This window comes from Columba livia, chromosome 7 (assembly GCF_036013475.1).
Source record: "Columba livia isolate bColLiv1 breed racing homer chromosome 7, bColLiv1.pat.W.v2, whole genome shotgun sequence".
Lineage (NCBI taxonomy): Eukaryota > Metazoa > Chordata > Aves > Columbiformes > Columbidae > Columba > Columba livia.
Window position 1 is genome coordinate 20486687 of NC_088608.1, and position 27476 is coordinate 20514162.

A 27476-nucleotide genomic window follows, 5' to 3' on the forward strand; every position below is an offset into this window, starting at 1 on the left:
CTCCTGAAAGACAGCCAACCCTTATAAAGTAACTCAGATGACAGCAGTTGCCAGAAAAATTAGGTTCCTTTTACACTGTCAGGTATGACATGATTACTTGCTTCTCCCTGTGTGCTGTCCCTGTTTTTTTCTCAGTATTATGTTTTCTGTCCCAGGGCACGGTTGTTTTGGTTTTGTGTTTGGGTTTTTGTGTTGTCATTTTTTGTTTGTATTGAACTTCTTTTTACTCTAGCACTCTAGGCCCCCGGGGTACATGTTAAATACCACAACATGGTCTCCAGCCAGAAGCACTGTGCGGGAGGCAGCAGGTGGCAGGGAGAAGGAATTGCCACCAGACAGCGCTGGGGCAGGCAAGGGAGGAGGACAGCAGCCACAGCCCACCACAGAATGCAGGAGACAAGCATTCAGCGTTCACTGGTGGCTTCAATTGCAGAATGCATCACGCAACCACACAGAAGCTAGCACAGTGCACACAGAAACTGATAAAGAAAAGAGTTTTAAAGCAAATTATTGTCTCAAGGATTTTATACCAGCATTTCTTCATTCTGCTGCTGCCATATGATAATGTTCTTACACCCACAAGCTTCAACCATGCGAGCCTTACAGACAACCAAAGACCTTCAAACTTAGCAAGACACAGTGAAATCTAACAGAACTGTCAGGATTTCACCCTACCAGCAAGGCTGTGCTGCAAAAGGTAGAAATAAGTAAAAATCTACTCAGTCAAATAAATTAATTACTTATTTACACAAGGTAAGCACTATCAGCTTCTGTCAAGTATTAATATCATTTTCTCTAGGGGGAAAAAAAAAAAAAAGTTTGTGCATCAGTAAATATCCTAGTGAAAAAATTTATCTTCCAAGTTCTGCAAGCAGATTGCTCCTCTGCACTGCTGCTGCTCAGTGGTATCCCAGTGACTTCAGCAAACCCAAGAAGTTAATGAGAGTAACTAAACTTGCTTTTTAAGGTCCATTCTTTAAATGCCAAGAATTGCTATTATTACTGGAAATAAAACCAACTTCTATCTACTGCTGCCTTATAGTTCTGAAATATTTTAGAATGGAGGAAGGGGGAAGAGAGAGAGAACCAAAAGGGTCAACAAAAATGAAATATAGCCTACACATGTAGCCACTATATCAGCCACCCATATCTCCTTTGCACGGAGAGTTCACTGGTTTTGTTTCTCAAGCTAGCCTGAACAGATGTGGTTTTGTTGCCATTTAACAAAGAGAAGCTCAATTCGATAAGCAGATTCTGGAAAATAAGACCAATAAATAAAAAAAAGCTGGTCTCTGACCTAAGGGAAATTTACTTTTCACTGAAAGAAAAAATAAGTAAAACAGTTCTAATGTTGTTTCACAGCAACACATGACCCAACCTAAAATTGCTCTCCCAGGTCTGAACTTGGCCCCTGCTATCAAAATACCCTTACAATGCTGGCCACAAACAGCAGTCTCACTTTGAAGATGCAAAGCCTTGCTGTTGTAAGGCTTAGTGAGAATCAAAATGATGCAATCCCGTCACACTTCCACATGCTCACCAGCAGAACTGCTCCTCTTCTAGCACTCAAGCAACTCCTGTGGAGCCAGGACTTTCCAGGTCTCAGAGATTTTGGACCTTATCTGCAGGAAGAATTTGAGAGAAGAAGGAAAGGACAGGGACAGGAGAGCCAAGCATAAAAGGAGGCAGGCAGATTTCAAGAGCAAGAAAGAATAGCATACTTTCTGTAAAGTAACATCACATAGCAACAGCCAACTGCCTGATGTGTTGATTACATGCTCCTTTATCATTCCAGTTAACAAATTAACTTTAAAACAATCTTTATGTGCTGGCTATTTGCAATTGCAACAAACTCAAAGTAAGTTATGTGTAATTTTCCTTATTTTCATGCCGTTCAGGTTCTTGTAAATTATAATTCCTCTTCTTCCTGACAAGTCTGAATTCCAATTGCATCACTTTTGTTTTAAGTTACTATATTATATAACAAAGCTTGATCATTGAATCACAAGCCTAAACTCTTAGAAGTAATGAAAACTACAACCCTGTCTTCAATCTGGGTATTTCTAATGGAGAAAGTTCATTTTCGTTCAAAAAAAACCAAAACAGAGTTCCCTTCCCCAACACTACTACTATCATGTGGAGACAAGGCAAATAATTAACAACTACAAGCTCTGTGCAACCTCATTAGCAGCACAGCACTGTGAGTGTTCTACAAGGTATTTTTAAATTGCACCATGACCACCTTTACTCTGAGAACTGAGTTAAAAGTCAGTCCTTACAAAAATACTAAATGGAACTTTAACATTTCTAGAGTTTCTTCAAATGGTTATCAGCTGACAGGAAATCTTGACTGATTATTTCTCAAAATGTAACACTTCAATTTACAAAATAATAATACATCATGTAGCTTGATAGAATTTAAGTTATAATTAATGTTATGTAGGCTACATTTATTATGTTCATGTACAATAATTTAGGCTGCTGTGGCAACTTTTAAGATTGGTAAGGAATAATTTGCTTTAGAGCAGAATTAAGGCAGGCATATTTTCCTTTTCACACAAAGTTTTAATATAAATATCTTAGGTAGTGTTAACTATTACTTATCAAATTATGCAGCTTCTTATGCAAGAATTACAACAGGTTTGGAAATAAATCTCTGCAAGAGCAAATACCAGAGTTTATCATACCTTTAGTTGCTATTGTGCGGTAATTCACTGAGCACAGTCCAATATAATCTGCAGCATATACTTTAATACTACTCCAAAAGAAAGCACTTCAACTGTTTTTTTCCACTCAAAAGAAAAAAACAAAAAAAAATCTGATTAAGGATGGGAGTAACAAATTTAGGAAAATGTGAATGAGACACAAGCATCTTATCAACCGAACAACACAGAACTGCAATTTTATCTCTACAGAGAGGCTTTTCAAAACAGCATACACCATGCTTACAGGCTTCAGCATCCGTTCCTGAGCATCATAATCAGAGACCTCTCCACGGAGTCAAAGATCTCTGATAACAACAAATATAGAAGAGTCTATTCTCTGTCAAAGAGCCATCAGCAATACACACCGGGGGTTGGGGGAGAGGTAAATAGCACTCTCTAGAAACACCAGTTAAGACCCTAGAGCTGCTAGAGAGTGGCTCATGGGCTGCTTACAATAAGAACTATAAAATCAGCAGAACAGTCTCAAATGGTAACCTGTTCTACTCAAAATCCCAAGACGTTTGACTTTGCAACACTGCACCTTATGAGGCAACAAACCACAGGATATTTTGAAGCTCGAAGTTAGAAGGGCAAAACCAGATGAAAGCCTCCATTCAACTAAAGTAACTTTTTTAATGAGTTGCAGCCAACATACATAAACCATCACATAGCAGTAACCCTTTATTTTCCAATTAATTCTGTCTGTTTTCTAGCCAAATTAATTTTCCAAGTCAGTTGTAGCAGGAGAGATGAAAACATAATGGAAGCTAGCACCCAGCCTAATCACAAAATAATCCACGGCTTCTTAACAGCATCTACCTTCCATAATTATCAATGTAGGCTGTCAAACATTGTTACGTCTAAAAGAAGTGCATCAATTCCAATGTAGTTTTCCAAAAACAAGGCGAAGCCACTTGCTCACAGCAATTTAAGAAACCTTTAAAAACAAAACAAACAAACAAAAAACACATATACCCCCCACTCTCCCCAAAAAATAACCCACACCCACACCATCATCTAGATTTAATGCTGCTCTGTCTCATCCACGTGATGTAGGGCGCATTACAATTTGAAAGATACAAATACAATTTTAACACTATTCAATTTTCAGGTTTTTATGTTGATTATCATTCAAGTGTTTGTTCTGTGAAGATTTCTATTGTTTCTGAGGAAGAAAAAAATTTTGCATATGTAGGTGACATAAATTCAGAGAATCTATTTCAGTTATTTTATGCAGAATGCTTGGTTATAAACCCAAACTGAAAAAGAATGTCTCTCACAGTACTGCTTTTCATAGCTTTTTTTTTTTTAATCTAAGTCATATCCAGCTTACAAAATACCCAGCACATGCATTAAAATCCACTGCACTTTTTAACTTACTGCATTAAAATCACAGAAAGAGATCTCCCAGGTCTTCACTAAATTAAATCTGGCTCTTCCTTAATAGCAATTACAGTTCTTATCTCTGTAACTCCTACCGGAAGGTTGCTTTGGATCCTCCTGTCCTAAGTTAGAAATCTTCTTCTGACTTCCAAATGGGTATGTGCATGGCCAGCTGTATCAATCTAAATTAATGTCAGAATTTCCTCTTAAGTCTCTAAGCTAAACATTTTCAGATAGCAACGAGAACGGTTTCTTCCTGTTCCAGAAAAGCTTTGTATATAGGCAGTACTAGGAAGAGCCTCTTCCTTGCATCAGCTCTATCAATCATGCAGCCATGCAGCAAGTCAAACAGGGAACCTGATCTGATAGAAAACTAAGGCGGCAGAAGAACTAGTTCTCTGTCAGATCAATGTGATCCTTTCAACAGCTGCCTGTTAGAGCAGATTAAATGTATCATGAAACCGCATGCCAAGAGTTTACAAAGAACTGGCTAGCCACCTTAAAAATAAAGCAAACGTGGAATAACATTTCATAAGGAGCAATTCTTAAAGCCAGCATTTTCTCTTTAACAGGCACGTGAATCTCCCAAACATCACAAAGGAAGCAACAGACAGAGAAAGATAAAAAGCTTTATTACTTGAAATCTGTATCATGTGGCCTTGGTTTTCAAAATATTAGGTTGGTGCAAAAGTAATTGCAGTTCTGGACTGTGAATTTTAAATCATTGTAACTAGGCCCAAACACACCTTTATTAATCAAAATAGGAACCATTACAATCAACACATTTTTACCAACGAGAAATAAGTTTCTTTATTCCTGTAACGTAGAAATTTGCACTTCAGGATTTGAGGAACTCTTGGAAAGCATTTTCTGCATCCTGCTGGTTGTGAAAGCATTTTCCCTGTGAAAAGTTGTCAAGATGCTTGAAGAAGTGGTAGTCAGCTGGCAAGAGGTCAGGTGAATACAAGAGATGAGGCAAAACTTTGTAGCCTGATTCCTTCAACTTTTGAATCGTCGATTGTGCGACGTGCCATCAGGTGTTGTCATGGAAAAGAATCCAGCCCTTTCTGTTTCCCAATGCCGCCTGCAGGCATTGCTGCTTTCTGTGCATCTCGTCAATTTCCTGAGCAGATGTCTCAGATAGAACAGTTTTGCCGGGATTCGGAAAGCTGTAGTGGATGAGAGCAGCAGCAGACGACCACACAGTGACCATGATCTTATTTTTGGTGCAAGTTTTGCTCTCGAAAGTGCTTTGGAGGTTCTTCTCAGTCCAACCACTGAGCTGGTTGTCATATAAAATGCATTTTTTGCTGGACATCACAATCCAATTGAGAAATGGTTCCTTGTTGTTGCATAGAGTAAGAGAAGATGACACTTCAAAACGACAACTTTTTTTATTTTCAGTCAGCTCCTGAGGAACCCACGTATTGAGCTTTTTCACCTTCCCAATTTGCTTCAAATGCTGAATGACCATAGAATGGTCAAGGTTGAGCTCCTTGCAGGATCAGTTTCAATGCTCATTCTCAACTGGTCATTGTCAACTTTCAATGGCTGCCACTACGCTCCTCATCTTCAAGGCGCTTATCTCCTTTGCGAAACTTCTTGACCCACTGCTGCACTGTATGTTCATCAGCAGGTCCTGCGCCAAATGAGTTGCTGATGTTGCGAGTTGTCTCTGGTCTCTGCTGCTTTATGACCCATTTTGAACTCAAATAAGAAAATCACTTGAATTTGCTTTTTGTCTAACATCATTTCTATAGTCTAAAATAAATATAACATAAACAGCAAATAATAAGTCAGTAGCAAAAAAAAAAAAAATACACCATAAAGCAATAAAAGCACATTATAATTATGTATAATGCAACCACATTTATTTAATAATGTATTCCATAGCAAACAGCAAATTCCAACAATGCAAAACTGCAATTCCTTTTGCACCAACCTAGCATTTGGCTAGACACAGATGAGCAGTAAGAAAAGTTCATATTCTCACACAGAAGAGCAGAACTTCTCCAACCTGCTAAATCCACAGGATGAAGACAGCTCACATGACTAAACAATTTTCATCTTATGATCACCAGCAGAACTCCTACATGGCCATTGAAGTCATTCTGTATCTGTGTTTTAGTTACCATATCATATAAAGACTATTTCGTTGGGAAGTGTTGTGATAAACCATCCTAGTGTCCCTCACCTTGTATACCTTTCTTCCTGCAGAGCCCACAAATTTACTTCAATATGTTATTTTTCTCATTTAACTGGCAAAGGGCTGTTGTAACTGAACCCATCACTGAAGACGCCACCCAGCTCCTCAGGGAGAGATATGAAGTGCTTTCCAGAGATGAAGGGCTCTGTTTCAGCAAGTGGTAACTACCCACACTCACAATGCAATTAACCCCGGCATGGCTGATGCAAAGCGATGTAAATTGTTGCTGAAGCAAGTTCAGACCGTATCATTCTCCCCTCCCTCATGTATAAAAAATATGCTTTCAGAGTCCCTCACCAGGTTCATTAAAAGCAACAGCATTCATCCAGCCTCTCCAAAATTATGTCCACATTTGGTCAAATGCAGAGAATTTATATGGGGCTTTTTCTGAGGAAGTGGGTTGAGGTGTATTTGGGGTTTTTAACTATTTTTAATAGTATTGAGACTATATTTAATCTCATAGTGGGTCTCCTATAAGTTGAGACAACACATAGAAGGTGTTAATGGAAAAGACATATTTGACTAAGCACAAGATTTTTAAGTCAAGTGGTACAAAATAAATCTCAGTGAGTTTGAGAGAAAGTCATGTAAGCAACCTAAGCTTAGTGAAAGTTCAACTGAAGTCAGACAAGCTCAGTGTGTCCAAGAATCTGATTCAATATAACCTGACCTCAATTTCCTCACTAGGCATTCACTTTAGTTAAAGAAATAATATCAACATTTAATAGCACCAGTAGGTAACTAAAGTTTCTCTACATACAGGTATTTTCTACTCAAATTTAGCATCCACCTGTACAATGGATGTATGCTTATATATATTTAGAAATACACTTTACATATCAAAAGATAAAAGCTTTTAAGTGGAAAGAAGAAAGTGGAATGGAGTTTCTAAATGAAACTCTCACCCAGGCATTCTACAGTTACTGCAACACAAAATAATTACTTTTTAAATAGCTCATATGACTCATGTCACACCCTAGACAAGGATTAATCCAACACCTTCAAGGCCTTTTTACCTTTTAAAATAGATTTCTTTCTCAGCAAAGATATAGCTTATGCTAGTAGAATCACTTCCACTTGGCTAATTTACATCCATTCTCCAGACCCAGTAAGACAAAATCTTCTGGCCGGTAAACCCACACCTACTGGGGGGCCTCCACTGGCAGCACCTGCTTGACGCCGAGCACCAGTGTGGTCCAGGCCAGCCACCTCCAGGGATCTGAACACCTGAACCCTCATCCCTCCTCAGTCCCTTTTCACAGCCTAGGAAGTGCAAACAGAAACACAAAAGCACCACCTGGGTCAACAGAAAGCCATCCCATTTTAAGGAAGAAGTACCTTTCTCAACTATTTTGTTTCTGTCTGTGGAAAATAAAACCTTAATGACAAAGCTGAGTACACACAACTTGCAATCTAGATCAGTAACACGTAGTTCTGGCTGTCATCAGCCAAACGACAATTAGCAATTGGTGTGTGATACTGAAGATAACCAACAGCATGAGCAAGCAAGACTCCTGGATTTTTTTTCATTTAAGTGGTCTTGTTCATAAGGAATAGCAGTCACAGTCTTAGAGCTGGCCTTTGCCATCTGCAGTATTTGCTGAATGTTTAAAATGTTACTTACGAACAAAAGCAAGTTTTCCTAAAGTATATCATTAGCAACAAGCAACATCTAGGCCAGGAGACAAAAAACTTTCCATCACACATACTGTTAACAACAGTCACCTTTTCACACAGTAAAATTCAAAATAACCCAGTCCAAATATAGGGGATGGAGATTGAGCACATCTGATCTGCATTAGCCGGACACGTGAACAAAGCGCTGAAGCGCACTACTGGGAAGCCCCTGCCCAGAGGAACGCGGGGAGAGGGGCGGCAGACGGGTTAAACCTCACCCGGCAAACCGGGACAGCAGCAGGTTGGCCGGGGTGACACGCAGCTGTAATCCCCGGCTGGCCTTACATGCCGCCGCCGGGCACGGGGAGTTGGGCTGGGGGGCACAAGATTAAACAGTGCGGGAGAAGAGCTAAGGTGTCTAAAATGTATATATTAAAAAAAACTTAAAAGGAAGCCACCAGGACGCTAGGTGTGAGATTTACATCCCCCATAAAACCACCGGAAAAATGCAGAGTAATAAAGCGGATGCGCGCACATGTGCGCATCTACAGATACACAAAGCATACGTAGAGCATCCGCAGAGTTGCCGGGTCCCAGCGCAAACCGGGGCTCAGGCGGCGGCACCCACCGGTGTGGCGGCCGGCGATGCGATGCGGATAGCGGCACCGTCCGCCCGGCCGGGCCGCACCGGGCGGGGCGCAGCGGGTTCTAGAAGGAGCCGCCGCCCCCCGGGGCCGCGCCGCCCGCCCGCTGCCGGGCGGATAAAGTTTGCAGCAGCCGGCGGCGGCGCCACTGCAGTGCCGGGCGCGTCCGCCGCAGTGAGCGAGCCCCAGCCGGCGGGAGGATGAACGCCGGTAGACCCGGAGCCGGCCGGCGCTGCATCCCCTGCCTCCGCTCCGCCAAGCCCCCTACCGCCCTCCCCGCTCTACTGACCGATAACCTCCTGCAGCTCGTAGGCGTCCCTGCAGATGGGCCAGCCGACGGCCGGGGCGGCGGGCGCTGGTTGGGGCTGCTGGACGTGGACCGGCGACTCGCTCTGCTCCGCCATGATGCTGCCGAAGCGCCCAGGCACCCGACGACCTTATTCAAACTTCCCTTCCAGCAACACCTTTCGGCCGCGCTCCCTCCCCGCGCAGCCGGCCGCCCGGCGGAGGGAGGAGGCAGGGCAACGAGGGGGAGGAGGCAGAGGCGGGCGCCGCCGCCGGCCCGGCCGCTCGCCCCGCGCGGCTGAGGGGAGAGCGCGCGAGCGCGGCGGTGGGGCCCGGCGGCCCCTGGCCGGGGTTAGTGTGGGGGCCGGCAGCGCGCGGGGGGCGCGCGCCTCCGCCTGAGAGAGCAGCGCGCGGTGTGCGGCCGCGGCGGGAAGCGGCCTCGCCGGCCCGGGTCCCGCAGCCGCTGGCGGCACGCCGGCCATCTTCTGACCCGCTCATCCTGCCGCTCCCAGCGAGGCTCCCCGCGGCTGGAAGCACTGCCGGCTCCCGCAGCGGGCGGTGGGCTGAGCGTGTGCAGGCCCCGGGCCTGCCGGCTGCGCCCCAGAGCCCGGCAGGGCTGAGCACGGGGCCGGGGCAGGTCTGGGAGGAACCCCGTCATACGGCAGGATGCTGGAAAGCACCTGTTAGGCCGGTAACAAGCACACAGGCATCGCTGGAGCACAGCTCCCGAGTATCCAAGTGACGCTGCCGAGAGGGTGGGTGCTGCCACAAGATTACTTGTATTTAATTTGAGGACATAAAAAAGGACACCGCTGTTTTCATCAGCAGTGAGGGCTCCGGTCCCGCAAAGCCGTGAAGGTGCCACTTGACACGAGCAGCCCTTTGCAGGGAGGGTGGCCGAACCGTGCCATGTCGTGTCGCGCCTGCGGGGACAGTGGCACGGCCCGTGCCGCGAAGGACTGTGCACTGCTGAGCAAGGCTTCCTGTGGCTAACCAGAACCTAGTGATTTAAGAAAATTTTCACTACAAGAAACAATTAAACTTCTCTACTGCTTCCTGTTACACAAGATAAGATAAAAAACCCTGTGGTTAGATGAAACTCCACTGTTAGTACAGAATTATATTTTTCTTTCCACAGTCTTGTGACTGTTCTGTATTTTAAAATTTATAGAGATCTGGAAGACTCATAAGAAAATATTTCCACAGATTATAAAACCTCACTTCCTACTACAGCCAGAATTTAAGGTAACTAGAACCAATAATGAAAATATGTGAGCAGAAATGCTTTCAAAGCACTGATTAAAAGCAGAACTAAATCTCTTAAGTTGTTAGGAAGTGTGATTTAAACTCATAAAAACATGCACATAATACAACCTGTTAGATACTTTTTCCAGTCTTAGTTCAGTTCAGCATAACCCTACTACTAACTAAACTTATTTTGTGCAGCTTATTCCATTAAGACTTTCAGTTAATAGAATATTGTTCCAAAAATGAAAGCAAGTTACTTCTTTTTTTGCTGTGCTGCTGAGAAAGCTGAGTGGAGCATAAACTCACAAGCACTTAACGTTTCAGCAGAAGGTGTATTAGCAACTTGCAAACAGGGAGTTATTTGTGCACTAAACTTCCGTTTTCTCACATGAAACAGTTAAGCTCAGTACAGAGGCTACTAGTAGTAGAAAAAATACTGCATGCTTTCATGATAAACCATGATAAACCAATTCCTCTCAGTCTAGTTTTTAGAGACTAGGTGATTAAAATGTTTTCATATACACACAGTAGAAATTATCTGCCACAAAACTAAAGGTCAGCAAGACTTGGAAGAGTAAGTATTAGACTGTCATTCAATACCAAGCTTAATGCCAAGACTACACAAACTTGTTATTAGTAGAGAAGACCTTTCTACTGGCAATAGCATGGAAAAAAAAATTAGTAAGATAGCAACAGCACAGGCCAAATCAATCAGCATAGGAAAATGGGTTACTCACTATTGAAGGAAAATAGCCATCTTCTCCATCTGTACTCAGTTTTCATTGGTTGTGGTAAGGGGGTAGGTGACGGTTTTAGTTCTTGAGCCATGAATTTCTGTGATGCTCCTGCAATATAATTATCTATACTGCTGGTTTACATCTGATACCATTTCTGTAATTTTTGTCCTGATCATTGTCCCAATTTGTCCCACTAATCCTACAACCTTGGGAATTTCTAGAAGGCACCTGCAGCTTTTGCAGGAAGAACTTTCTAGGATAGCAATTTGATAAATAGAGGGACTTCTGGGAAATGTTCTGTGCGTTCAGGGTACAACTCAAGAAAAATATCAGAGCCTCAGAGTCAGGTAAGAGAAAAGACAGTGACGGCAAGACCTTGAAGCGGGTGGTCTGTGCCTGTAGGCCACACTGCCTTTGAAAAGCAGGTCCCCTGCTGCAGACATCGGAGAAAAGCCCTGCAGTACTGAAGGCTCTGCTGTTCAAAGCATTACAGGCAATATAGTTCTTCCACAAGTTTTTTCAGATGCTGAAAAGAACGGTCATCTGCACATTTTTGAAATTCCAGAGTAGGAGCAAGGACTCACTTAAAATTGCTGTTCTCCAAATTGAAAACAGTTGAGAACGGTCCAATCTGAACATGGTTTGGCATTGCCTAGTGCTTGAATACATTGGACTTCAAGAGATTGTCTGAGTCACCGAGTCACAGAATCACGGAATCAACTGGGTTAGGAAAGACTTCAGAGATCATTGAGTCCAACCTTTGGTCCAACTCGAGTCCTGTCACCAAATAATTTATTCCAAAGTTAAAAAAGGTTTTACATAGCCAGGCTGCAATCAAAACTGGCAGTATTTGTAGGCCACCATGGGGGAAGAGTTAAGCTAATAGTCAGACCTTTTGATAGTTCCCTGCAGTACCCTCTACAGATAGAGGGGAAAAAAAATAGTTTAAAGCAAAGTAACTCAGACTTCATTTCTAGATTTGAAGAATTTAGACAAGAATAACATTGGTACTTACAATAACATTTCAGACCAATTAATTATCTTTGAATATAAATGTACCTATATAAAGTCAAAGGCAAGCACAAGGGCTGGGTTCATGAGCAATGATACATGCACTAGTAGCATGCACAAGAGGTAGCACTAAACCAGAGCGAGCAGGATCTATTTACTCTCCTATCACTTCTGCCTCCGAGAAACAAGTGAAGTAAAACCATCCTCTCTCTCCTCCAGCATGGTCTAATATTACAGTTATGACCATCACATGGTGTAGCACAGCTCTCTGCAATTAGGTATGTAAAGTTTGAAAGCCTCTAATTTGGTAGCAGTGAGGTACAGCTGTGCTTTAAACGACATCATGAGATATGATGGCTGACACAACAGCAGCTGGTGCTGGTGGGAGGGGTCTAAATGCTTTCAGCTTCCTTTTCTCTTCTAATTAATGTATAGTTAATAGGTAATGTGCCTGTTATTGCCCCTAGTGTGCTTGTTTTCATCAAAGGTTGCAGCTTAAGTTAGTTTCTGCTCACACAGAAGACATGGGAATCTTGGCAATTCACATTCCAAAAACTACCTTATTTAATACACTGGAAAATATGTGATTCAGAAGTCACTGTCAGCTATGTTCTTACTTAGTCTCACTGAGGTTAATGTCTTTCAGAGCATAGTGACCTTAAAAAATAAACCACTTTTTTTTTCCTCTAAGTTGAAGGCCTTGGTGGCTTTGTCTCTTTTCTTTCCCCCTCCTTGTAAACCTTTGCAAGCTGTTCTGCTCAGTGAATTTACTCCTTAAACTCAGGTAGGAAGATTTTGTGTTCTGGATATTAATGGTTGTTGAACCAGTAACCATTATGCTGGAGTTTATTGTTATATAATCAAATGGGCCTTTTAATTGTTTCCTTATATACCATACACCAAGCTATTACTGGTCCTTGCAACAGAAACATCCATTGCCTTTCTGGTAGGTACAGTCAGTGCTGCAATACACACTGCTGCAATTAGTGGCTATTAGAAACAGAATTAAGTACTGTTGTCTGTCATGTGAACATCAAACCTTTTTCTTAAGTATTTTATTTGACCATCCTATTTTTAAGGCTACAGGTATAGGAAATGCTCACATCTTTGTCTCAACCATCCTGAATGTGAGTGACCTTGACAGGCATATTGAAGACGTCACTTGAAAGAATAGTGGAGCCTCTGTGAGCTTCTCTGCAGAGCTGGAGAGCAGATACAGCCTCAGTCTTGATAGAGCTCATTCTTCAACAGCATGGCTAGCATTGGATGGTAGCAGCCACTGTTAAAGTAGTCAAGTCTTCATATCCTCCCCATCCAGTTTTTCAGATGAGAACACATTTTGCAGTTAATTTGCTGTTGCTACCAAACCAGCCAAAACTTGAAAATCACCAGCTTAAAAATTACTAGCTCATTCCAGCAGCATAAGCACCAGTGGCTCATTACCTAACTCATGATGGCACTCCAATGATTATACATTTCAAACATTCAAAATTCAGAACTGTGCATACATTTAGAATATTTATGCGCTAGTCATTCATGTATTGGCAACAAATGCCTTCCGGAACCTGCAGGAATCACAATTTCCGCCAAGATGTTACCGTGAAAATGACAATGGTCTAAAGATTATTGTTGCTTTTAAACTCCAGTTTAATATCATTGTGGAGGTGTCTGGCTTACTGAAGCTTTTAGCGGGAATGAAATCCCTGTAGCTGTGAATGGATAAAATTCAAACATATAAAAAAATTGACCTAGGAACTTCCATGGCTTTCATCACTGTAGCTTATTAATGTCTCATGCATACTAAAAAATTAATCTTCATATACCACAAGGCTGTGGAATATAATTATCTCAATTTCACAACTGGAAACAGAAAAAGCTTAAGGGATTTGCTAAAGGTCATAAAAGAAGTCTGTAGCACAACTGGGAATATAACACACATTTTCTAAGGGTGGAATTTCACACAGCCTCACAGCAAGATCAGGGACCAAACCTAACTGACAGCTAATTCCTAGTTCGGTTCAGCTGGAAACATTAGCGAGTTCACCAGGCAGCCAAGCAAGTGAGAGAGAGGATCAACAGGAGAGACATGAGAAAAGAGCAGCCAGTAGTGGGGAATGGGATATCCCACCATTTAAGCAGGAGCATAGTTTCACATTTGTTAGGTGGTCATGAAATGACATTAAGTCCAAAACAAATTCCTTAATTATAAAATTCTATCCATCATTTGAGTAAATGACCCTTGCCTTTTCTCATTTTCTATTTATAGGATCAGTGAAGGCACAGTTCATACTTCACTGGAAAGCTACAAAATTCTATTCAGTAATGTTTATAGAGTGCTTGAGTTCTTTGGATTGAAACACTTTAAAAATAAAATATTTTCCTTTTAGATTTGGGGATGAAAGCTGAAATCATTTTTCCATCTAAATGCCATGAGTGTGTGTTTATGAAACCCAGCCATGAAACTAAAGTTTGTGATTATGTTTAAAATTTTCTCTTTTTTTTTTTTCTGATGGAGAACATGGGGTCTGATGGGCAACACTTTCTGGGAGATCAAAATGGATGTAAAAAATAAATAAACCTTGTTCATATTTTATGCTTTCTTTCCAGCATTATGATTTGCAAATGAGAAATTAAACTGTCCAGAACTGCTGGCTAAATTTCTCCTCAAGTAATTCAACAAGAATCCCAGTCCAACTTGACGACTGTAAAAAGCTCCAGCTCCTGTCTCTCAGGGCAGCTTGCTCTGCTTTTGTAGGACTGGCAGAGCTCCTCAACCTAGGTCATCCTGGAGGAAGAAAGCTGTTTAATGAAGAGCTCCTGCTTGAGCAAGCCATTCAGGGAGCAGTGAGGGCTGGGCTGCCCTGCGAGGGCCAGTGAGCCAGGAGCCGCTGGGGCCAGCGAGGCAGCAGGGGCAGTGGCTGCACAGAGCAGGGGACAGTCTGGCAGGACCCCAGCCAGGAGAGGGGGAAAGGCCCAGGGGTGGCAGCCTGGGTCAGTGACAGTCCAACGATTGCCAGGAGAGTCTGTAGGGACGGGGCAGGTCCAGGCTGCAGCTGGGAGGCTCTGTCCGCAAGGTGAGGATCAGCAGGGTGCAAGACAGGGCACTACTACAGCTTGCTCAGGCAAGCACCAAGCATAGCTACAGCGTAGCTCAGGCAAGGACCACGTGCAAGGACCTGAGCTTGAACACAGCAGAGGACCCAGGCAAGGCTTCTCATAGCTCTTTCTTGCCACTCAGCTGTTTTCACAGCTCCCTGGTCCGAGGTTGGAGAGCAGCCCCAAGTCCAATCTAGCCTGGAGTACAAACAGTGAAACCCCTAGGAGTGGGGAAGGAGGTTTGCAAATACAGTTGGTGTGCTCAGAGCCCTGGCAGCATGGGCTTAGCATCAGGAAGTCTCGAGTGTTTCTTTTGTTGGGAGTGCTTGCCATAATCACCATTAATTTCCAGAGTGACAGGGCAAAGCAAAAGTACTGTCAGCATAGCCTGTTGCTCTAATTCCCTCTACTCAAAGTGCTGAAACATGATGATCCACCTGAAGAGGAATGTTCAGAAGTTGCCATCCTTTCCTATCTATCAATTAAAGCTCACAAAGCTTCCTAGTACCAAGACAAGCTATGGAAAAATGTCTGAAACAAAAATCCAGTAACAAATGAGTAGACTCCATTCTAGAAAGATTAAAATACCAGTTAAGGCATTAAAAATAGAAATCAAATCTAAAGAAAACTCTCTCTTCCTGAGAACAATGAGATGCTTTAAAATTTCTAAATGCTCTAAATAATTTCTCTCCTATCTGTAAGAAAAGCTAAAATATACAATAATAATCTCCTCAAATGTTCACAGTATTAAACCAAAAACATTTGTTGACTCAAATATTTAGATTTTAGTCTTTTAAAGACCTCTAACAATTGTTTTGCATCTCACACCATTTGTGTAGTTGAAGAAAAGGAGGCTTTAAATGTTTCAACGTAAACAACATTATTTTCTAATGCATTTTTATGATTTCTTTAAAAATCTAATTAATCCATGAATAACAGAAACCCAAACTCATCAAAACTATGCTTTTAATAGACAAGAAACAGAAATTGGGTAATTTAGACACAACCTATTTTTAAGTTTTACTGGCATATCATTAAAATAGACAAAACATCCCCAGCAGACGTCATTATTCACAGATGCTGTACCCACAAAAGCCCTACATTTAGTATATCCCCCTAGGTATAACATGCCGAGAAAGCACTCCTAATTTTGTTTCAGCCATTACCGATAGTAGACTCAACCATGCATGGAAGTCAGGTACCCTGGTTTAAGCAGGTTTTGCCGTTACAGCCTGTAATGTGCCCTCTGCAAATACAGCAAAGTCAGAGCTCTGACCCGATACTCTGGCCAGTATGATTGCACCTACAAAACCAGTTATAGCAGCAGAAACCAGTGCCAGTAAAATGCAGTTTTATCACTGTTGGTAAACAAGTCCTAGCGTAGGCACAGCTTGGTCTTGCCAGTTGTTACACCAACACGTGGCATAGCTCTGTGTGAAAGTACTCACTAATATAGGTCATACCACGCACACACAGCATCAGCTGAAGTGCTGTAGTTCTGGGATGTGATCTTTGAGTGGCACCAGAGAGAGCTGTATGGGGAGAGGGTGCTACAAGCAAGGGGAGCAGGCACAGCTGCTCTGGGATGTGCAGGGTCCGGGGTAACAATCAAAAGGCAAGAATAGTATTTGATGGGAAGAAAAGGGCAGCTGGAAGCTCTGGGACAACTGAATCTCCAAAAACACAGAAGACAATAGGAAGATATTTAAGCAGAGCTTTCATCTGAATCTGCAGTGTCAGTGAAAAAAGAAAATGCTCTTGGAATATCACCTCATTTCCTATAGTGACTAAAAACTTGTTAATACATCATGCACATCAGATACTGTTTACTTAAAATTCTGTTACGAAGACTTGAGCAATGCACTACATATATATTTTAAATATATAAGTCCAATGTCTTTTAACCAAAGGAAAGTGGAACTACAAGGGAATATGCAATCTGTCAAACTGTGCACCTTTAGGAAGTTAGTCTGGTTTCCTACAGTGCATTGGGTTGTGGCTGGGAACGTGAAAAAAGCTTCATTCCCAGTCTTTCAGTAGTCCAAAGTCTTGGCTAGCCTGCTTACATGCTGGAACAGCTGAAGTGGTCCCATCTAGGAAGAAAAATTTAGAGTGTGGAAAACACCCTGATGTTCCATGTGGGACTGAGAACCAGCACAGCCCTGAGGGGAGAAAGATGACAGAGCCCAAAATACAGGAAGACCTGCAGGTGGTTCTAACAACACTGGCACAAACAAGGGCAATACCTAACATACAGAAAACGAAGAAAAGCAATTAAGCTTTTGATTCTGTGAGTGAATGAACAAAATATGGGCTTCTGATTGCTAAAAATATACCTGAAGAGCAGAGCCTGCAATGTTAAAGCCATTACCACAAGTTGGGACAGGAGGTGCCCGGCTCTACTTACCGATTCTGAAGCAAGATCCCACCCCTACGTCAACTTTGTTTTAAAAGACAGCAGAGTGCTGACCCTTAAGATGTTTGAGAAAAATGTACCAAAAATTATAGGCTATGTGTGGATTTAAAAAGCAAACAAAAGAATTCATAAAATTTTATATTGGCCTTGTAGTTTCTGTGATATCAGGCTTGCAATATGCCACAGACACAACTTCAATAGGGACAAAAGAGTATATTCAGGTGACAAAAAAAGGGCATGGGTAAGATATTTCATAGACTTATGTATGTTGATGGCAAAAATATGTAATTTAATATTCTCAATTTGCTGGAACAGATATGCTAAAGGAGGATTGCAGCTAAGCAGCTGATTGACAAAGTCAGACTTGTTTAGATAAATATTCTAGGTTGCAGTTTGTGTGGCACAGGTTTGAGCAAGTCATAATGAAGTTGGTTGTCTTTTTCCCTTAATTCAGTGGGATAGCTGAAAGTAATTTTAATGTAATACCATTCATACTGAAAGGGATTGTAGTGAAACAGTGTTGGATTCAGTTTCACTGATGCCATATCTTGTTATTTAGTAGTGCAAACCATTCTAATAATTGATTGTGTTGGTAACCTGTGGAGGTTTTTGACAGAAAACTCTGAACTAGAATACTTGTAATGGAAGAAGCTGAAGGCGGAATAAAAGATGGGATGTGCAAACCTATAAAAAATTAAAAAAAAATCAAATAACAAAGGTAGTGAGTACCTAGGAATTAATGCCTCTTTGAAAAAAAGACAAAAATGGAAATAAGTCTCACAGATATCAGTGATGAGAGATAAGGTAATCTCCAGCCAGAGACAGCGAAAGGAACGTATGGCACCTCACCCAGCTCCCAGAAAGGAAGGAGACCAGAAACCTACTGAGAATCACCGTCATTTTAAAGTTGTAAGCCAAGTAGGCTCCATTAATCACCTGGAAATTTTTAATATACCCATATCTTTTCAGATGTTGCCCAGAAAAAAATTTGAAGCACTAAAATCAGCGAAGGCCTTTCCTATGGTCATTTACTCCACCTCAGCTGAAGGGCAGGAGCTGCTTTCTCTGCTAGAAGCTTTTTACCAAGCAGATATCTGAATATATTCCAAGAATCTATTAATACCATGGTTAAGGAAGACCAAACAGGTTTTGTATTTGCTTTTACATCTGATAGTTTTTCTCTAATAGGCAGAAACATGGTAGCCTTTAATAGTGGGAAAGGAAATGAGTATTTCCTCAGCTGCTTTGTCAGTCAAGGAATAAAGTATGAGTTATTTTTGTTAATTCTCCCAAGGCTTCCAGTAAGTGACAATACATAAAGGGCTTTTTGTTGTCTCCCCCTTAAAGGGACAAGTTTATGTTGGCTCTTTGTTATACTTCTGAAGTTATATAAGAGTATTTTTTGCTGCTTGAAACAGTGCAATATGGAAACTCAAAGTATGTAGGAGTTATAACATTTGCAAGACATATTTCTTCTGCTGCAGTTAAATGCTACTATTTTTAATGCAGTAAACAACAGAAAAGGTTTCTTTTCACACCAATTGCATGCATATTTATTGATATTCTCAGATAGAGTTCACTGTATGAATGCTGTATTGAATAATTAAACAGCATATGTATAGAGACAGAGAAATTAGGAATGATGTTTACTTTTTAGATTCAGATCTTGTCTGCCAAATACCTTAAATCAAATAATAAAGACTTATACTTTTGATTAGTGCCTTAGATTCTGGGCTGTAAAATGAATTAACTACTTTAGGCTTATCCAAGATTTTCCCACAATATTAATAAATACTTTCGGTTTTGTTTGCTTAAATTAGCATTAGCACTACAGATAGTACTAGTCCTCTTCAAAGCTGCTTGAAAATTCTGGCAAAGTATTTATCCAGTTGTGTAACTCCTGCGAAGCACTGGTGTATGAATTTGTCAAAAAGCAGGAGGAAGAATTTAAATTGGTTAAAATGTTTTTCACCCCAAACTGACCAATATTTCAGATTAAAAAAAAAAAAGCCAGGTATATTTGCAGAGAACATGCAGGTGACTCCCAAGAGGTGCAGGACTCAGCCCTAGCATCTAAGGCTCACTGGCACCAGTACAAGTGAAGCATCAGCATATGAATGATGAGACCCTTCAGGAAACTGCCCCTGCTGACTGTGATGGGCTAGAAATAGTGCTGCTCACTCACCATCACCATTAGGACTGTGTTCTCAGGGCACATATCCAACCATATTTAAACACCTATGCACCCCAATGATGATGTGAGATCTCTGAACAAGCCTCAGGGTTCAAAACTCACTATTACTTTTAAATGGAAATCTTACATTCTGCAGAGCTGGGCACTGATTCAAGTACTAGATAATTATGTCAGGCAAACTGCCATCAGCCAGGGTATTTGCAACCTGACACAGGCATTATGAATCAGGAAAGTAAGCTATACTGATATATATTAGTGCTGATCTCATATTCCTCAGCAAGGTTCAGGTGACATTTCCACTCTCCTGATGAATTACCTTTAAATGAGAAATTTTGTAAAAGAAAGAGCCTGTGTTTTCTCAAGTTTTGAAGTATTTTTAACCTAGTGCCCCGGAAAGCTGCTAGGCTGGCTAGCCTGGATGCTAGAACCACTTGCTTAATGGAAGAAGAGTAATATCACAAGCAGACAGGCAGGCTTCCTCTGGCTGCAGAGTCAACACAGTCTCAGACTCCACCATCCCATCAGTCTTTAGTCTCTCTGCAGAGAATGCCACCAAGCATCATTTACAGGAGCCCCAGACTGCAAGAAGACAATGAACTGATTTCAAAGTAGCTGCCACTCAGCTGGGTGACAGGGCCAGGTACACTCTGTAATCAGAGGCAAATGGACCTTTCTCTCCTGCAGACCATCCATTTCTAGATTGGTAGGTTAATTTTTAATTCCCACTCTTGCCCATTCTTTGCTTAGTAGTTCAGCTATCTAAGCAGTTTGCAGAAGCTTGAATTATTTTTAGCAGGTGGATGTGTACATCCTTCTGCTACTTATAGTCTGTTCAGAATCAGAGATGTTTTTTGAACTGTAACTTATATACATCTTTATACTCTCAGAAACAAGGTTGTGGGAGGGAGTGATCTCTTATCATTCTAATTGATGCTGTTGGGGGGATGAAGAGGAAAGACAAGCCTTTAGGTCACAAATTCTTCAGTTCTGAAGCAGAAACAGCTCTTGCTTCTCAGTCTCATCCTGGGCTGCTTTCCAGAGATGAGTCTAGGAAGAGAAAAACATAATTTCACCACATATTAAAAATCATAAATTCAGTACAGATAATATTTTGCCATACCATCCCTGCCTGCTGTTGTTCCAGAGCTGCTGACTCTCTGCATCATACAGCCCTGACAGTTTCTCTGCTGCCCTCCTTGCTGTCAGGAATCTGTGCCTCGCAGGTGCCAATCTCCCTTTTCCCTCAACTTTTTTAAAAGGTTTAAACCCCAAGTAGTTCCCTACCTGTATTTTGCCTGAGGTTTAGTGACTCTGTTCTAGGACTGAAGAAAGTCCGTGTGTTAAAGCACTTGTTTATGCTCTCCAGCAGTACCAGGGCTCTATAAAAAGATGTGGTATCTCATCTTTATCCCACCATAGCTTTACAATACCACTCCTTATTCTTCCACGTACCTTGATTACTTTTCCCCATTGGCTATTTCTGGGACTTACCCCAGCCCAGGGGAGCAAGTGCATGTGCAGTTAGGAGCATGCAAGGGAGAATACATCTTGTGTTTAGCATTAGTGTTGGCTGTATTCCCAGACAGGGAGCTTTCTGGAAGGTGGCTGTGTACAAGCTGCGTCTATCAGGGAGCAGCAAGGGCTGGGCTGCCCTGCGAGGGCCAGCGAGCCGGGGGCAGTGGCCACAGGGAGCAGTGGACAGTCTGGCAGGACCCCAGCCAGGAGAGGGGGCAGGCCCAGGGGTGGCAGCCTGGGTCGGTGACAGTCTGATGACTGCCGGGTGAGTCTGTAGGAACAAGGCAGGTCAAACATTGAGTCAGGAATTCCACAACATGGTCAGCATGGGGAAGGAAAAAAGGCTGGCACAGGAAGACCAGCGGCTTAGGCAAGGGTTTAAAGTTAGGCACAGTCTCCAAGCCAAGGACCAGAGGCCCTGGGCGAGGTGTCTCACAGTTCTTCACAGCAGCCTGGTCCAGGTCACCAAGAACGCGGTGTCAGAACGGGCCTCCAGCACAGGCAGCGGAACCCCTGCAAGGGGATGCACTCAGGGCCATGGCAGCCCTATGGCTTCATTTTAACTCAGTTTTGTCCATTGGGAGATCAGCTTTGCAAAGGACAGGGACTGCTGGTGGGACCTGTAGTCAAAGGAGAAGCCATGCTCCTTGGCATGGGTCTGTCACATCTAGCAGAGCTCTAAAGTTTAGGACCAGGACCTCATGGGTGCTGCAATATTTGAAAAGAAGCTGATGCGGGTTAACATCTAGTACTAGTTATGTTGTTGTGCTTAACCGTGATCAAACTAAAATATTCAGTAATCATTTGTGTAATTTTAGTGAAATTTTTCAAAATTTTCATCACATGTGTGATCCAGAGAGTTCACAGCTGTACCTGGCTCTTCCTATCTCTGGAAACGTGACCAGATGCGATGGGAAGAGTGTCCAGAAATCGTGTGTGAGCATACTGTTTCTCCTAATGTGTATTCACTCCACTGCTGTTTTATTTATGGATACTCTTTATCCTGGTCTCATCACGTTACCCATTTTTTAAGCTATGTTTCAAGGACACCTAAATTTTTACATGTCTGTTAAAAAGGCCTTATAAAAGTCTGTATTAAAATGGACTGAAAAAAAGAACAGAAGGAGAGAGCATCACTGAAGATTTCCTTGTTCAAGAAAATTTTCAGTGTATTCATTCACACCAGCTTTATTCCGTGGTTTATATGTGCATGTGTAATGAATGTGCAACATTTCGGTTGGTATATGATGCAGTAAACAAAGCTCTTTGTAAGAGAACTGCAAAGCCAGATGGATTGCTAATGTGAAGGTACTTGGTGAAGTCGCAAGTTACTGGAATTACCCTATCACCTTCTGCTCCTACCATTCACTTTGGAAGGTTAAATAGTTGTCTTGCACAGCTCTTTGCAAGTGTATAGAAAGCTGCACCACTATCATACCAAAAAGATAAATCCTTCCACAGTTTACCTTTCTTCAATACAGTATTTGGCATGATGAGTGATTTGTTTAAATTATTTCTAATGCTTTGATTTTCCCTTAAAAAAGATAGCCCAGGCTAGAGCCTGCCCTCAGACCTCAAACACTCCTCAAAGCCCAGAGGGCTGGAGAACAGAGACCCAGCTCTTCCCAGAAGAGTCCACTCGTCCTGCCTTTCTGGAGCAGGGGCAAGCAGAGGCACAGGCAAGGGAGTCAAATATAAAACAGATTCTCCAAAAATTATGCCCTTCCAATACCACTCTGGTATGGTATGCTGGCTGAGATATGCCAGTGGTCACGGGAGATGTGCTGGGGGCACGGGGAGGCTGAGTGCCCTTGCCTGGAGGCTGCTTGTTCAGCGCCTTTGAGACGGGGGTGTCGGCACCAGGTGCTGCTGCGAGCAGGACAGTCTTTCAGCCTGGTGCTATCGAGCAGAGCAGGGCTGTAATTTTCTCTGATTGTACCAATAGTCCCTTGGCAAAGCAACTAATTAAATTAGGATGATGTATCTTAAATTTATATCTATTTCATTATTAAGTGACTTGAAAAAATCCTCTGTCAGAAAGCAGAAATTGTGGACTGCATAACACTTGAGATAAACTATTGAAATAGGAGCTGAGAATGAAGTAGAAACTAAAGAAATACCAACTCTGAAAATTATGTCCCCAGTTTTTCTTTGTCATGTATGTTTTAAGTCTGTTTACAGTTTTTACTATAAGAAGTGCTTTGACATTGTTATCGTAGGCCATAAATCTTAAAATCAACTAGGTAATCTTTCTGCAACATCATTATGGCAATTTAAGTGACTGCCGTAAAATTTAAAAAGAAAAAAGAGCTCCTTTTCTGTTCCAGTCATCATTATGATGATTCAAGTCTTGGAGAGAGTGAGGGAAAGAGAAAATGAAAATAACTAATTTTTCCAAAATCGTAGTTGCGAAGGCATGTATTTATTTTGATCAGCTTTATTGTAACTTCCACCAAGGTTATCTAAAACCTGTCTCTTGCCATTTGTCTGCATTTTGGTTTTGGAATACAATTTTTTGGGGGTGGGATGTCCCAAGAATTTGTTGAAGGAATCCTAGGTTCTAGTTCATGTCATGAACCAATTCTTTTGTTCCTGACCAGCACTGGCTTCATTTGGGAAGGGAAACAGAAAGTAACCCTGGGGTGGACACTGCCTTGCATAACAGTTATTTTAAAAAGGCAGATAGGGTCACACCAGATCAAAGTGTGATGCCAGTGTGAGGTTCTTATACAAGATACACACGCGCCTGCTTCAGCAGTAGTGGAGTTCCCCTTCTCAACACCCAGTTAACAGAAGAATGCTCTCTAACTCAATTAATAGTTCCAGTTGCACTTTTCTACTTCCCTACTTCCCCTCATGGCTGCTTAGGCTTTTGTATCTCCCCAGTCTCTTACCCCTTCTGAATTTCAGTCTTTGGTTCAGAGGGCACCCAAATGCCTTCAGATGCTCTTCTCACCTGAAATCGTCGTGTCACAACAGTCTTTTTCAGCTATTCTTCTCCCAGACTAATCCAAGGATCCAGATTACTTTTAAGACCAGTGCTCATTTTACCTTTGCAATGAAAATGAAACCGTTGGCAGCCAATCAGCTGATTCCTTAGAGGAAGGCTGAAGGTGGCTGTCAGATGGCTGTCACCTGCCCAGCCTCCACAGCAATGAGAGTGACCTCCTGGGAACTCAAGCTGATAGCTTCCCTCCCTCCTTCTCCACTCCCTCTGGGCAATCAAGATGAGTGAGGGCTGATCTCTAATTTTTTCAGACCTTTTTCCTATGGTATTGGAGAGATAACTGCTTGTATGAACTTCATGTATTAAATTAAATTTCTAAATACATCATGTTTATGTTTTGTGGATAAAAGTATCCAGGGAAGCAATTTTACATTTGAACTTTACATTTTGATGTTGAAATTTTAGAGGGAATTTCAGGAGGCACAATAACGCAGTGGCTAAGGCACACAAAGAAACAGGCAATAGGGTCATCAGCTCTCCTCCTGACTTCTCCATAAAATTGGATTTTTAAAAGGATGCTCTAGTCACTTTGGTGAACAGATATACCATAGTACTTTTCATAAGCACTGAATTTTTAACAAACCTCTATAGCTGCATGGAAGGAAGAGAAGAAGAATACATGCAATCTCTTGACTTACTGAAGTATTTTCAGATTGCATTGCAGAATCCCTTATTGAATCAACTTTTTTTTAATTTGTCTTTGATCCTGGTCTTTTTCTGCAGAACCCACTAACACTCCTTGAATTCTACTAACGCTACTCCAGCAGTTCAAAAGTCCTATCATACTTGTATTAAGTTTGTGGAATACTTGTTTTCTTCAGTGAGTTCTTCAGGGTTTGACTAAAAATAAAGTGCTGAAGTTTACAGTTAATGCTGAGACTGGAGCTGAAGAGTGATTCCCACCTCTATATTCACATGATGGCTCTGTGCAGTTAAAAGCAGTGGTCTCAAAGGAATAGCAGTGCAAATCTGTTTGAGACAAATCTACAATCAATAAGAGCCGTTATTTGGATACTGGCAAAATATCAGTTCTTACAGCACAGTGGATAGGATACTTTATCACAAGAGTTCTTACGTGCAAAACATACAGAATATTTTAGTGCATGATCTTTGAAATCAGAGAGGGAAAATTCAATAAATACCTTTCTTGCATGACGTAACAGCAGGTAGTTCGCCAGTTGATGCAGCCGTCACATAGTGCAAATCACTTATTTCCTGGCAGTTAACATTATTACCCATGTGATGGCTTGGGCAAGCTTTTGCCTGTATACTCCTATTGTTTGGACTGATTTGGTCCTGTTTGATCTGTGGTAACATGCCAAGGAGACAGTGGTATGCTTTTCCACTCTGTCTCAAATGTCCTTTTCTATGCGTTGATCAACCTTTATGGCTCTGGTAATGAATTCACAGATTAAATGGGCTTTAGCTTTTCCTAGAAACATAATTCAAATTTAAGAGGTTGAAATTTTTCTCTTCCCTCAGAGTGAAAAGTGATCAACCAACCTAGAAAAATGATGTGGTGCTACTGGATTCTATGCCCTGAGTAACTGTCATTTCTATCTCTTATTTTGTCTTCCTGCTGTTGATGGGTATTTATTATGGTGGATACAACAGAGACACTGAACCTCTGCAGTTGCACTAATCATTAAAGTTTTTAACTGTTTCAGAGAATAATTAAAATATCCACAAGAAAAAACAATTTTAAGAGAGCTGATTTTTTGAGAGAGAGACATTATTCCCTTTTCTACACTTGAAGCTTTTCCTTATATAAATAAATCATTTTTGCAGATGCCTGGCAAAATCAAATTGTAGTGACAATTTAATCTGATACATCCATCACTGGGACTGCAGTCCGTCCATAAAGGAGAATGGACTTGCTCAGCAAATAGATTTTTTCTGTCTCCCTCTGCTATGATTATCCACTTTATGTGCCTCAATACCAATAGAAAAGGTCATTCTAGTTCAGAAAATGTTGGCTGATAACCATTTAGAAGCAGAGAGACTGCAGAAAATGCTGTCCTCCAGGTTTAAGAAAACAACTTGAAGCAATGCCAGATCTGAAGGACCCAAAAAAACAAGAAAGTGTATATCTGAATGCAGATTCCTTGAGAATTTTAAAATTCTTTTTGAAGGAATCAGACGCTCCATCTTGTGCCCAAACTATATCTGAAAACAGAGTTCGTTCACAGTGAGTAAATTCAGGTAAAAGCAGTATTTAGTGTTTTGCATTGGATTACCAAATTCTACTTAATTATATAAAAAGTTATTTGCAAAAACACCTCCTTTAGACCATGTGATGTAAAACTCTACCTGACACAGAATGTAAGGTGTAGGACTGTTATTTACTTGTGTAGTTTTTGTTATAAATTTAGTGAAGTACAGTTCTCCAGGAAACTTTCCAGTGAGATGTGAAAGCATCCTTCACTAAAGATGATTTAGCCACCTCTGTTGCTAGTTCTCTTTAGCAACCCAGCCTGTGATCATCTGCCCTCTCATCTCTTTCCTACCTTGTTTTCAAAACTCTGCTCCAAGAAAGAGAAGTTAAAGCTCCTCATTTCTTGCCCTACGTTTTTCAGGCATTCCATATGTCTTGGTGTATATAAGCATCTTAGGGGTGACTTTCCAAACTACAGTGGCACCAAGAAATGAAAACACAATTGATAAGTGATAACAGCAGCATATTAGCAGCTGAAGAAACAAAACTAGCCTCCTGTCTGTCCCTGTCTTGTTGATTCTATTGTGTAAAGTTCATGTTATGTAGGAGTTCGTATCAATAAGATTAGAAAAATAGTCAGGAAAAAGTCCAATTCTGTGTCTTGGTGAGAAAATACTTCTGTATTAGAAAGGCGTCTACTACAGGAAGTAATCAACTGTTGTGTCTTGATTTCCATGAAAGGAAACAGAGAGATGCAAGATGTCTTAGTCCTTACACAGTCCCCTTTTACACTACAAAATGGAAGGAAACTAGGTGATACCTCAGCCTCTGTTCCTAAGGCAGGCAGAAAATGACAGAAAAAATCTGTGTGAATGCAGCTTTAACTTCCTATGTACTTGGGTCTTCCGGATGTAAGTCATCAAGTCCTCTTGTAGGAAGACAATATTTGGTGGGAGGGAGAGTGAGGTTTGGTACCTGCTGTCCTCCAAAGTTATTTGCTACAAAGAGGCTAAGATAAACACAGCCATTCCAGATGGACAGCCAAATGCAACTAGAGCTGCTGACCATAGGTCAGACCTGGCACCAAGTAATTGCAAAGGTTTGAATGTGAAAAGAATAGGAAACCTCCTCCCCACAACTTTTAATAAATGGGTGAAGTCAAACGCATCGTGTTGCAGGTTGCATCTCAAATACACTGGAAGTTGCTGTTCCTTCAGGATAACCACCTGTTAACCATAACAAGATGTAAATTAGCTT

General features: G+C 41.6%; 1 protein-coding gene and 1 long non-coding RNA gene across 8 annotated transcripts in view; both read right to left on the reverse strand.

The window, feature by feature from the left end:
* The window catches only part of STK39 (serine/threonine kinase 39), a 101661-nt gene extending 92559 nt beyond the window's left edge, over positions 1-9102 (reverse strand). The window contains exon 1 of one of the 4 annotated variants that reach the window (XM_065069750.1): positions 8845-9102. In XM_065069750.1, the coding sequence (XP_064925822.1) occupies positions 8845-8959 (115 nt within the window). In that variant the 5' untranslated portion in view covers positions 8960-9102. Of the gene's footprint in view, positions 1-1540; positions 2305-8844 lie in introns of those variants that run through there. The other 3 variants (XM_065069751.1, XM_065069752.1, XM_065069753.1) reach the window with 3 other exon arrangements.
* A 1259-nt stretch (positions 9103-10361) lies between these two features.
* The window catches only part of LOC135579915 (uncharacterized), a 41273-nt gene continuing 24158 nt past the window's right edge, over positions 10362-27476 (reverse strand). For 3 of the 4 annotated variants that reach the window (XR_010473859.1, XR_010473860.1, XR_010473858.1), the window contains one exon: positions 10362-27445. This is a non-coding gene — a long non-coding RNA (uncharacterized LOC135579915). The remainder of the gene's footprint in view (positions 27446-27476) is intronic. The other variant, XR_010473861.1, reaches the window with a different exon arrangement.